The sequence below is a fragment of the Durio zibethinus genome, chromosome 2, assembly GCF_047325235.1.
Source record: "Durio zibethinus cultivar Kanyao isolate XHJ-2024 chromosome 2, ASM4732523v1, whole genome shotgun sequence".
In the NCBI taxonomy this organism is placed as follows: Eukaryota; Viridiplantae; Streptophyta; class Magnoliopsida; order Malvales; family Malvaceae; genus Durio; species Durio zibethinus.
Window position 1 is genome coordinate 6,186,344 of NC_143163.1, and position 12,921 is coordinate 6,199,264.

General features: G+C 33.2%; 2 protein-coding genes across 3 annotated transcripts; both read left to right on the forward strand.

Moving 5' to 3' along the window:
• Positions 1 to 1,512: 1,512 nt before the first annotated feature.
• LOC111309077 (uncharacterized) lies at positions 1,513 to 4,028 on the forward strand. The gene is made up of 2 exons (XM_089748067.1): positions 1,513 to 3,645; positions 3,861 to 4,028. Exon 1 carries the CDS (start codon positions 1,785 to 1,787, stop codon positions 3,639 to 3,641), a length of 1,857 nt encoding a protein of 618 aa, XP_089604193.1. The 5' UTR covers positions 1,513 to 1,784; the 3' UTR covers positions 3,642 to 3,645; positions 3,861 to 4,028.
• Positions 4,029 to 9,617: 5,589 nt separating this feature from the next.
• Positions 9,618 to 12,755, forward strand: LOC111308343 (beta carbonic anhydrase 5, chloroplastic-like). Of its 2 annotated transcripts, XM_022906666.2 has the most exons (10): positions 9,751 to 9,820; positions 9,920 to 9,987; positions 10,534 to 10,593; positions 10,681 to 10,867; positions 10,951 to 10,999; positions 11,436 to 11,549; positions 11,654 to 11,707; positions 11,808 to 11,890; positions 11,993 to 12,095; positions 12,290 to 12,755. In XM_022906666.2, the coding sequence occupies exons 3-10, from the start codon at positions 10,566 to 10,568 to the stop codon at positions 12,488 to 12,490; spliced, it is 819 nt and encodes a 272-aa protein (XP_022762401.2). In that variant the 5' UTR covers positions 9,751 to 9,820; positions 9,920 to 9,987; positions 10,534 to 10,565; the 3' UTR covers positions 12,491 to 12,755. The 2 variants fall into 2 exon arrangements, with proteins under 2 accessions (XP_022762400.2, XP_022762401.2); XM_022906665.2 differs by lacking the exon at positions 10,534 to 10,593 and having other exon boundaries at positions 9,618 to 9,820; positions 10,706 to 10,867.
• Positions 12,756 to 12,921: the final 166 nt, after the last annotated feature.

Sequence of the window (12,921 nt, forward strand, 5' to 3'; positions counted from 1 at the left end):
CTAGCTCTTGAAATAAATTAAAAATTTGGTGGGGCTAAGACTAATAAGAGCGAAGAATATGGTTCCTGACCATGTTAATCAAATCCTTAATGACATATGGGAGTTGAGTAGAGAAATGTTTGTACAGTAAATGTTGGGCACTATTGTAAATGCTTGTAGTAAGGTTTACAGCTTCTTGGGTAATGAATAGATTATTTATAATAATAATAATAATAATAATAATAATAAAAAAAAAAACTGAATGTTGTTTTAGATTTATGATTGGTTCGGCCCTTATAAAACGATAAGATAACCAAAATGACCCTTACAAGTTAGCAAGGTGTCAAAAGGCTCAACGAGGGACTTATCTTCACATGTTGGAAACTAGACAAGGATCTCTTATTTGCACCTCACTTTTCTATTATTTTTTGAAATTATTTTTAAGTAAAATTACTTAATTATTATTTTTATTTTTAATTTTAAAAGTTTTCTAATATACATATTTGATAAATTTTATAATTTATTAGATATAAAAATCTAGTAAGTTATTCGACAAATTAAAAAAGTTATATTTAGTGTTTAGGTTTCCATTAAAATCCATGTAATCAATATCATCCCAATCTAATAAAAAAAATTTATTTAATTCTTAAAAATTTTAATAGAATCCATAAATTCAGTTGAGAAAAAATTTCGTATTTTAAAAATTTTCCTAATATTACAAAAAGAGTATGATTTATTTCAAATAATTATAAATTTATTTATAAATTAATAGACAAAAATTATAACTTTTATAAAAAAAACATCTTTTTATAGCATGTGGGTTTTTGAATTTTTTTTATTTCATCAATCTAAGATGAAAATTTTTATAAATTTTTGAATATATAAATTCAAAAACTTTTAAAAATTTCTCAATTTACAAATCTAAAAACTTTAAGACTTTCAAGATTTATAATTTTAAAATATCTTAATGAGTAAAAAAAATTTTAAAAAAATAATTAAATAATTTAAAAAAAATTAAAGAAAAAATAAGGTATAAATAAAGATTAAGGTTAACAACTCAACTCGGCCCAACGGATTTCAACCCGGCCCGATCCAATAAGATGAATTTTTTTTTTGAAATTTGAGTTTCGAATCGGATTGGGTATTGTTAAAAAAAATTGAGGTCAGATCGAATTTGAGTTTTAGATAAATTCGACCTGACCAAATATTTATATAAAAATTAATTATTTAAATTTTTTATTTATATAATTATATATTTAAATATTTATATTTAAAAATAATATTTTATATTTTAAAAAATAATATTTATTAATTTTAAATTGAATTAAATTTGATACAATTTATACAATATTAAATTAAATCAAAATCAAATATAAAAAATTAAAAAAAATTTTAAATCAAATTAAATTTAAATTTAATAAATATAAAATTAAATCAAATTCAAAACAAACAAAAACTCGTTATTTCCCGTTGCCAACCTTATTAAAGGCTCATGTACAACGATTCATAAATTTTCGGTATAGACCAAAACATCCTTTTCCCGCAAAGCTTGCCATTCTGTTTCTGTTTTTTGCCCCACTCCATTTTTTTCATCTCAGCACTGAACCTCAAATGACAATAATACCCATACAAAGTCATTCTTATCCCATCCAAGCCAACCGGAACACCATTGTCATTTCATTAAAACAACTGTTCTCCTTCGTCCACTCATAGAATGAGACACGAGTGGCACTTTTGTCTGCTCCTTCCATCGCCAAACAACAACAAAAAAGCAGGAGAGAGAAACAAAAATCTTAGAGAGAGAAATGGACGCTAACACTACCGAAGCGGAGCGTTGGCTGACCATAGCGGAGAAGCTCCTGGCCTCACGTGACTTGCACGGGACCAGAACCTTCGCCATCCGAGCTCGAGAATCGGCCCCAATCCTCGCCGACCAAATCCTGGCCGTCACGGACACTCTCTTAACCGCCCAATCCAATCCTCAAGACTGGTACGGGATCCTCCAACTCGTACCGTTAACTCAGTCCATGGAAGTCGTGGCGAGTCAGTACAGGAAACTCGCCCTTCTTCTGAATCCTGTGAAGAACAGGCTCTCTTTCGCAGATCAGGCGTTTCGATTCGTTTCTGAAGCTTGGAATGTGTTGTCGAATACTTCTAAGAAGGCCATTTATGATAACGAGTTGAGGTTCCTTCAGTTTGCTCAGGCGAGTCAACTCAGTCAACAACATCATCATCAACAACCACAACTTCAGCAACCGCAAACGCAGACGCTGTTCATGCAACCAGCACCACCTCCGCCGCCGAAAGAAACGCAAACGCTGTTTATGCAAACGCCGCAGAAAGAAACGCAAACGCAAGTCACGCAACGACTATTTGTGAGAAGAAGCCCTAGAAGTGATAATAGAGATGGAAATGCCGCATTAGAAGGAGGAAGGCAGTTGGGTTTAAATAATAATCCGCCGGAGCCAACTTGGACGAAGCAGATTAATCAGATAGGTTTAGCTGGACCGAGTCGGATTAATCAGATAGGATCAGTTGGTTCGAGCCAGATTAGTCGGCCCGATCCTAAACGGACGAGCCAGGTTAATCGTCCCGAGCCTACACGGATGAACCACGTTAATAGGCCCGAGCCCATTCGGACGAGCCAGGTTAATCAGACAGGAAGCGCTAGCTCGAGTCAGTTTAATCGGACTGATCCGACTCGGACGGGTCAAATTAATCAGACGACAACTCCTCCTCCTCCTACTCCTACGGAGCATAGTCAGACTGAGACAACTGGTATGACTCAGAAGAGCGATTCAACTCGGCCTAGTGAAGCTACCGTGTCAGAGGTACCGACTTTCTGGACGGCTTGTCCGTACTGTTACGTTCTCTATGAGTATCCGAAGGTGTACGAGGATTGTACCCTGAGATGTCAGACTAAGAACTGCAGGAGAGCTTTTCATGCAGTTGTGATACCGTCGCCGCCGGTGAACGGAAATGACACGTATTTCTGCTGCTGGGGGTTTTACCCTTTAGGATTTTCGGGGAATGGTAAGAATATGGGGGGTAATTTTCCCAGTTGGTCACCTATTTCGACCATGTTTGCTTGCCCTAATAACAAGAATACTGGAAAAGAGAAGATTGCCAAAAAGTCTGCACCAAGAGTGTTTTATGATGAACATGATGTATATGTAGAGATTTCTGATTCAAGTGGGACTTCTGAGGATGATGATGATGATGATGAATGGCAGAATGAGATGAGGAAGAAGAAGGCGAAGAATGCCAAAGGGAAAGGATCTGTGGGGAGAAATGCTAAGAAACCACAGAGTGAGAGAGTGAATAAGGGGAGTAATGAGCAAGCGAATGCCGGTGGGAATGTGAGTGGTGTGTCCGTGGTGCAGGAGGGTGTGCTGACTGCTGAGTCGAGCAGAAGGGGGGTGGCGAATAGTGGGAGGAAGCAGATGGGAAGAGGAGCAAAGAATTTGGGGAAGTTGGATTTGAATGTGGAGTTTAGTAATGAAGTGGAAGAGACGGTGCCAAGGAGGAGTGAGGGGAATCATGCTGGATATGGGGAGGAGGATAACATTGAAGGGAATGGGTTTTTTGAGGGTCTTGATGAGTTTTTGAGTAGCTTGCCTATACTCTCAGTTGTTGGGGATGACAAGGTTAAGGCTACTTAGTGAAGTAAGATCCTTGTTTTTTGTTTTTTGCAGCAGTTGTAGTTGTTGTACTTGTATGCTTGTAGTAATTAGTTATGTGGAGGTACTTGGGATCTCCTTTCATAGTTCTTTCAGAGTTTGAATTCGACTGTATATTTTGTAGCATCATGTTTTGTCATTATTTTTATTGTTTTCGGCTGGCTGTTTATTCTGAGTGAATTTTCCTGTTTGGGAGGATAGGTTAGAAGGTTTGGTACATAACCATGAGAGATTTTGGGTTGAAGATTGAATATTCTGTCCACCATGATACTTGATGTCAAAGGAATAGGTGGTTAGTTTGCTGACTGGTTCTCTTTTCTGAGTAGAAAGAATCATCAACTATAATAGTAAGGTATTGCCTCACCTCCACCCCCTCTTCTCTTTCTCCCTCCTTATTGCTGCTTTAATATTTTCTTTTTCCTACTTAGAGTTTTTTCTCCCCCTGCTCTTTTCCCTCTTATAAAATTGAAAAGAGAAAAGGTCTGATGCTGAGATATGCGGAAAGTGGAAGAATGCTTGGAAAAAGTTGAATTCAGTTATTTAGGTTTGTTACTCTTGCTTTTGAGAAGACTTCAATGGACAGGGGATTAATAGCAGAAGAAGTTTCAATTGTTACGGATCCTCTATTGATTAGTTACCAATGCTTTTGTGTTCGCAAATCTGCTTCCTTTGTTCTAAGCATGACTTCCCAGAGGTTGTTTTCACTCTATTTAATCTTCCTTTCTAGAAAGGTGCAAAATATTGGTTTTAATGTATTTTTTGTTTATTGTATCCTTGCTTTTACTTTGTGCATGCTTGTAATTCATGCATCTTTCTCTATCATGAAAGTTTTAACTAGAATTATTTATCCACAGTAATTGTTACTTTATTAGTCTTGCTCAGCAGCTTGAAAGCACTCTCTCGTTAAACTGACTATTAGTTATTACCTTGACTGGATACTTGGTAATATGAATTGCCAAGTATAAGTTCTGAAGCTGTAATACTGGCAGCAACCGCTTATGCTTTCTTCTTGTCCCCCCCCCCCCCCACCCCCCCCCAAAAAAAAAAAAAACCGACTGTCACTTTAAGAATGAATTTTCCTTCAGTTCTTTCAGCCTGTTTTTGTACTTTAAGAACTGAAGCTCCAGACCTTATGGTAATATGTGGCGTCCAGTCCTTATGGCCTAGGAGTTTAGAGATTTCAGTCTGAAATAGTTATATTCTTACTACACTTCTTTATATACTTGCTCCAGGGATAAGACGTAAACACATGATTTATTGGCTCACCTTAACATACGTCCCCCTTTAACTTGAAAGATGAATTGCAATTGAAATTGTCAGATTCTGGTTTAAAGTATGCAACTTCATCTTCTAGTTGCAGAGTATTGCTAACTTGCTTGTATGTTAATCCTCTAGCAACGGCATCCTATGCCAATTGTGAGAGATATTCCTCCTAATTCGCAGAAATCTTCTGTATCAACATTGTGCTACATTTCCAAAAGTCTATTTTCCCAAGATCCTTTATGCTCAGCTTGATAAACTCCTTACCCTTATGTAGAGACTTGAAATCTGAATATTCCGTTTCCTTTCTTATTATATCTTAATAGCTGTTAACTAGTATGGTATGATATTTTAGTTTAATATCGACATTCCCCTACCCACTCAAGTGCAGCTTTTTGGTAATTGAGTTGCTGTGCTCTGTGTTTAATTTCCTTGTCTTGTTACAGGCATCATCTTTTTATTGCAACATTCACGGAGATAGATGATTTTTTTATTAGATGTTGAAGAGCCCACAAATTATTCTAATCATTCATTCTAGTTAGTTGCGATATGGATGGCTGCACATTTTAAGTGTTTCCATTCTATGTGATGTGAATTTCGCTTTCTTTCCTTTATGGTTGGTATTTGATAATGCTTAAACAGAGTTCTCTTCATATAATGAATCTCTTAGTAAAGGAAAGAAATGTTGGAATACGAAGTGCTTGACTGGTTGGATGTCGTTGCTTTTAATCTGTGTTTGTACTTCTTATAGGGTTCTGGTGTTGTTTTAATTGACTCTTAGGAGGCGTTTGGTTCGGGAGAATCTATGTATTTTCTTCCGGAACCTTATTGTTGGTTATTTGATTTCAATATTTGGTTCAAGGTAATTCGATTTCGAGGAAAAGTGACAGATTTTTAATAGTACTCAAAGTCTTGGAATCAGAAACCCATCTTTTCCTGTAATATTCTAGGATTTCGAGAGGAAAAGTTACATTATTTTTAATTTTGACGTGAATAAAAAATTATAAAATAGTCGTTATCATTTTAAAAAATATGTCTGAAAGTGATTGTAAATCAGTTGTAGATTTTTACTGCTAAATTTTTTTTTTTTATATTGCAATTAATGGTGTTTGGTATGAAAAATATCTTAAATAATCATGTTCAATTTTTTTTAGATTATTTAAGATATTTTTTAATCGAAAATGTTTTAAATAATTCTTTTTAATTTTTTTTTTTAGGGATTAATTGGCCAAAAATATCATAAATAATATCTATAAAAAATAAAATGAGATTATTTAAGACGTTTTTTAGTCAAAAATACTTTAAATAATATTGTTTAATTTTTTTTGAGATTATTTGATTAAAAATGTTTTAAATAATCATTTATAAAAACTTGAATGAGATTATTTAAAATGTTTTTTAACAAAAAGTATCTTAAATGATCTTTTAAAAAAATTGATCAACATTATTTAAGTTGTTTTTTAATAAAAAATATGTCTTATATAATAAAAAAAAAATTTTAAAAATAAACACTAGAAGAATGGGTCAAACTTTCAATTTTATGGTTAATAGTCATATGTTTTAACCAATGAAGCTAATATAATTTTTTTATATTTTATCTTTTAAATTTTATAAGTACTAAAAATGATTATTTAATGTGTTTTTAATCAAAATCGCTTTAAATAATACATTTCAAAAGCATTAGCAATTTAAATAATTTTGATTTTTTGAATAATTATTTCTTTGAAATTGTTATAACATTTTTGTTTTGTCATAAAACAATTGATTCTGTTCATGTAACTTTATTTCAAATAAAATAATATAAATTTATTAATATTTCAAAAATGAATAAAAAAATTTTAAAAATAAATATATATTTTGAACATGTTTAAATAATTGAATTGGTTTGGTAAATAAAATTATTTTTTAAATTTTTTATTAATTTTTAAAATATTAATAAATTAATATTATTTTATTTTAAACAAACTTATATGAATAAAAACATTTGTTTTACAGCAAAAGAAAAAGTCATAATGATTAAAATAGATAATTATTTATACAGCTTTAACTATTTGAATTTAAGCCTAAATTTTTTCAAAAAATAAGATAATGTTTGAGGAAAATTAAAAATAAAAAATGTATATATATTGAAAATTGAACTATAATCTTACAAGAAATCATATCATAAAAGAGAGACGACTAAAGTTTCATTTGGATGGGTAATAAGATTGAAAATAGTAATAAAAATTATTATAATTATGATGAAAAGAAAATTATTGTAGTTGTGATGTGGTAACATTAATTTTCTTTTCATCATAATTATAATAAAAACTATCTTATAATTTTCTTGTAGAGCATATAGCTATAAATTATAGTAGTTGTGATTTGGTAACATTATTTGTCTGTTGAGTATTTATTATTAATAAAAACTAATAAAAAATTATCATCATACATGTCAGGAGCTATCATATATGTTAAAGAGATTATGGTAATTATTCAAAAATTAATAAATATAAATTCTCCTAAACCAAATGAATAAATATGAGTACGAGATATCCTGAAAATAAAAATAAATACTGAGTATCATAAATTTTTAGAAACCACACTTTTTTCTGGAATTCAAAATTTCACGAACCAAATGTGCCCTTAAGCGCATTGTAAGGTATTGGCCTGCGAAGACATGTAGCATGTTGTCTTATTTCCTGTCAAAAATTGGAGGTTGCTTCCAATTCTTCTTCCTAGTGGTGAAATTGCTCACAGATTTAGATGCTGAGGAGATGTCCAAAAGCAGGCCGTGGAAGAACAGATCACTTGGGAACGAAGCTAACAGCTTTCATATCTGTGTACCATAGCAATTGCAGAGTGGAGTAATTGATAACTTTCTCTTTTGCAGCAGCAAAGGTACGCTATCCATGAATGTGATATAGTATCTCCTATCCATTTAGAAGTGTATCATGAATATTTGGTTAGTCATAGACATGGAATCATGGGTAATGAGAATCTTTTGTATGAATGTGGCAATGAGCCACAGAGTTGAGCTGGTAATTGTGAACTTGCTGCTGGACAAGAATGCTAGCATTGCCCAAAGCATTTGTTGTTTATGATGCAATTAGTCCAGATGGCTTCTTTAGCTTTGCACCTCGGTGGAGTTCTATGGGTTTGAAATGTTTTGTAGTTTGTTTCCTCTGGGGAGAATTTTTACTGTTGGCAGGCCCTATTTCATGTCTAGAAATTAAGTTCTGGAATCTGTGAAACAAGTTATTACTATGAATCTCACAGCGGCATGATCCATTTGGAGGCTATGGATGACTCATTTTCAAGCAGAGCTCTCTTGTTTGTATCAACATTTTCTTGCTGCAATTACCGTGAATGAAAAATGAGCTAGGAAATCCAAGGGCCAGTGACATTTGGGTGGAAGCTTGAAAAAAATATGCATGGTACGACGACTTTTGCGCTTGAAATCCCTCGACACATGGTTTAAGAACTTCAAGATGATGCTACTACTTTGCCTTAACGTCGATGGACCGCTCAGCAATTAGTGATCAGCTCTGCAATCTGCATTCCGGCTGGATCGAAAAGGATGTGTCGTGTTGATCTTTTTTCTTCTTTGTTGAGCTCCTTTATTCTCTTTTCCAATACTTTTCTTATTCATCGTGCTTCCTCCCTCTCATTTCTAGGAATTTTTTCAATAGAGTATTACGTGTCGTCCAATCACATTACATATGCTATAGACTTTCCTGTTTTAATCCTCTTTTCTGATAGGTATATAGCTGAGCATTTCATCTATAATTTTACATTTGGGTAATCACAACAAAAAAATTATACGAGAATCATTATTTATAAATGTGCGTTCTATATTAAATTTTACACAATTTATAATTAATTAATTGTAATATAATAATCAATTAAGTTTTTGCAATGTCAATATGGTGTGTCTCCTTTGCAAGAAAGGATTTCATCCGTGATCAAGTATACTTTTAAAGAGGTTTTTTTTTTTTATTAATATTTAAATTCTTTTTGAATGATCACACCAACAAGGTGTAATGTTAATTTATTTTTTGAGCAAAGATCAATATGGTTTGAGCATGAAAAGATTGTGACTCTTGTGGATTAGGCGTGAGAGTTATAGTATTAGTCTATGTATTTTAACTTCATATTCTTCAAATTCTGCGCTTATCATATAAGATTATCTTGAACAGTAATTCACAGGATAAAAGTAATGAATTTGGTGCTCTCCACTTCATAAATCCGGTTTGGAATTTGGGTTGAGATGAAATCAATAAATTAACGAAAATTACACTTTAAAGATATTTAATTCTTGATTTATTTATGTACATGTAAATAATTATTTTTGTTACACCAAATTATCAAAGATTAAATCTTAAATTATTAAAATTAAAAATTGAATCTCTGTAAACAGATGTTAAATATAAATAATTTTGTCATATATTCAAACCCTAATTTCTTCATTGAAATGTCAACCATGCTTTGAAAATTTGCATGAATTTCATGCATGTCCAAAACGGTTTTGGGCATGTGTTGTCAGCATCTTCTTGTGTAGAGAACTTTTTTTCATTTTACGGTAGATGTAGACGGTGGATTTGCAAATTTGACATTGTTTTCTCCGTCTTTATCGGAGCACAAAACAACTAAACAAGTGTAGTTTTGATCCAACCAACACACAACCACCTTTTAAAAACTCTCCCTTTCCCTGGTTTTAATGCTTTGAATGACTCTCATAAATATCTTCACCACTCCTTTACCTAGTTCCTGCATTTCTTTCATCACCCAAAGAACGCTCTGCTCCTTTACTCCTCACCCGAGACTCCCTCACCTATTATTTTTAGATCCATCCAATTCCAATGGCAGCTCTTGCACCTACCTCTCTTTCAAAAGAACCTTTACCAAATGGAACATTAACGGTAAACCGTAACCTCTCTCTTTCTCTCTTTATCATTTAATACTTCATGTACATGTTTTTATGCATTTTTTTTAATGTGGGTTTACTGGTTTGTTAGCAGATCTTTGGTTACAGGGTCAAAAGTGGGGAAATTCAGCAGACCCAGTTGAGGCTTTGGACTTCTTTCAGGTTAGGGACTGTTTTAATCAGTTTTCCCTCTGTTAAAAATCTCAGATTTGTTTCTGTTACCTCTTATTTAGGTGTTTCATTGGAGAGCTATAGCTCCAAATGTTTAATCTTTTTTTATGTTCATACCTTTATGCTGTTGCAGGTAAGGTATTGGTATTGCGTTAACTAAATTTGGCAAAAATGGAATAAGAAGAAAGAAACTAAAGAAGTTTATTAACTCCTTTTGGATTAAAAGTAAAAATTATTATTCTTTTTCTTTTCTGTAAAAAGAATCTGGTAGTACTTTCAGCGACTTAATCTGTTACTGCAGAAACCTTTTGCAATTTAACTGTTGCTCTATGCCATTAATAAGGCTTGAACTGATTTAGAAAATGAGAATTAAGGTTGTGGGATCTATTGAATTGAGCTGGTGTTGATAAAATTTTGTCCCTTTAGCTACAACCATTTGATGTTCTTCATATAAGGGAATTAGAATCATGGGGATTTGTAAGATCTTTTGCAAATTGGTTCAAGCTCTGATTCATCTTGTTTGATGATTTGTTATAGGAGAAGTTATACAATTTAAGATTACGACTACAATGCAAGTTTCTGGGTTGACCCTAAGAGATAAGCTTATTTCCAATTTAGTTTAACTCACCTGCAATATAGTTTCTTGCATTCAGTTTGACTGATAAATCTATTTTATGCTTCCACAAATGTCTTTATCTGACATTTGTAGGAGCAACACAGGTGTGAAATTGAAGGCTTCGGCAGAGCCTTCAGCTCTAACACGGGAGCTTAAAGGTGACAAACAAGAGAGCCTAGTGGACATGGGAAGCGGATGTGATTTGTTTGATGAAATGAAAAATAGATTCCTGAGTTTCAAAAAGCATAAATACATGTAAGCTGCGAATTCTTGGCCAAGGTGTTTTAGTTTGAATTAGAAGTGGTCTGTCCTTTGATCCAATATTCTTGTTTGAGCAGGGAAAACTCGGAACACTTTCAAGCACTTTCCAAGGGTCAAGCTCCTAAAGTAATGATATTTCTTCCAGTGATTCATTATAGTTTTTTTCTATGACCCATATTTTCTTGTAGTCTTTTGTATTTTTGTTTAAATTTAGTTGGCAAAAGGGTAAAAAAAGTCTTCAAACAAAAATGCAGTAATCATTTAAGATCTTGATGTTTTGTTGCAATCAAGTCTTGAATCATTTATTTTGAATCTATTGAACCCTTGAACATCTAATTCCACCCAATTAAGCCCCTAATTGGACAGAAACAATTAATCATTTTTCCTCTAACAAGAGCTAAATTGGTGAAAATAGATGTTTGAGGGTTTAATTGATTGAAAAAAAATATAGAGATTTGGATAATTATTGAATTTTAGTTCAGGGGCTTTTATTACCGTTTTGCCAATTTAGTTCTTCAAATGTAGGGTAGAGTGTTTTCTGTACTGACCATTTCGAGAACAGTTTATGGTGATTGCTTGTGCAGACTCTAGGGTATGCCCCTCAAACATCTTGGGATTTCAACCAGGAGAAGCCTTCATGGTTCGCAATGTCGCAAATTTGGTGCCCACATACGAGGTATATAATCTGTGCTTTTATTTAACTTAAGTTATGCTTGATTTTCAATGCTACAGAGTCTGCGCTCAAGAAATGATATTGTAAATTCTTTTCTGTTTGCGCAGAGTGGGCCATCAGAAACAAATGCGGCATTGGAATTTGCTGTAAATTCCCTTGGAGTAAGTCACTATATCTATCTATTTCCCTTTTTTCAAGGTTCTATAATCTTTTATTGCCCTCTGAATGTACGTATAACTATTAGCGCAATTCCTTTTGCAGGTTGAAAACATTTTAATCATTGGCCATAGCTGCTGCGGTGGCATTCGTGCCCTCATGAATATGCAAGATGAAGTAGATTCAAGGTTTAGTTAGAACAACAGCTTTTTTTTAGCATTTTAATCTATCATTACGAGTAATCGTGTATGCATTTTCGCTTACTTAGATAAACTCTCTTGTTTCATTAGCTTTATCCGAAGCTGGGTTATTGTTGGAAAGAATGCCAAGCTAAGTACAAAGGCTGCTGCTTCCAACTTCAGTTTTGACCAGCAGTGCACGCATTGTGAGAAGGTACTCTTACTCTCTAGGAGTTTGACTGTTTGGTCCAACACAAATATTCTGCCTTGGGTTTTCATTCATGCCTGTTGTAAATGTTTCATTTTTGCTGGAATGGGTAAAATTTTGGCTAGAGAAAGTAAAAACTCAGTAGAAGTGGCTTGACGTGTAAAATCAAATGATGAATTTAATGATATTCTTCTTTTCAGGAATCTATCAACTGTTCACTGTTAAACCTGCTTACTTATCCATGGATAGAAGAAAAGGTGAAGAAAGGGGTGCTTTCTCTGCATGGTGGCTACTATGACTTTGTTGACTGTACTTTTGAGAAATGGACATTGGATTACAAGGAAAGCATTATGAACGGAAAAAACAGAGTTGTAGTGAAGAACCGATCATTTTGGTGCTAACTTTCTAATTTCATCTCTTTTTATCATTTGCTTTTGCATTCTCCTTGTTCTAAAGAATGTGCTTGATTTATAAATGACAATACGATTAAAAAAATAATGCTTGTTCCTTGTAATTTCAAGAAATAACTACTTTGTTCGTGTTGTAATAATATGTTGCTTCTGTATCTGTGTTTAATAGGGGATCTTGCAAAGGATGTATGGGCTGGGGTTGGGAGATAACATTTTGTATTTTGTAATTTTTTAATTTAAAACCTTTTGGTGATCATTTTCAGCTTCTTTTTTATTGATAATCCTTTTCAGATCAGTATATCTCTCTCTCTCTCTCTCTCTCTCTCTCTCTCTCTCTCTCTCTCTCTCTCTCTCTCTCTCTATGCTTCCATTGTGTTACAATACTTTAATGGGATTCCTACGATCTTAGTGTCCTCCACAAA

Coding starts and splice junctions, on each gene's coding strand:
- LOC111309077 (XM_089748067.1), top strand. CDS start 1,785: ATGGACGCTAACACTACCGAAGCGGAGCGTTGGCTGACCATAGCGGAG.
- LOC111308343 (XM_022906665.2), top strand. CDS start 9,761: ATGGCAGCTCTTGCACCTACCTCTCTTTCAAAAGAACCTTTACCAAAT. Junction 10,868..10,950: donor TTCAAAAAGCATAAATACAT/GTAAGCTGCGAA, acceptor TTGTTTGAGCAG/GGAAAACTCGGAACACTTTC. Junction 11,000..11,435: donor CCAAGGGTCAAGCTCCTAAA/GTAATGATATTT, acceptor TTTCGAGAACAG/TTTATGGTGATTGCTTGTGC.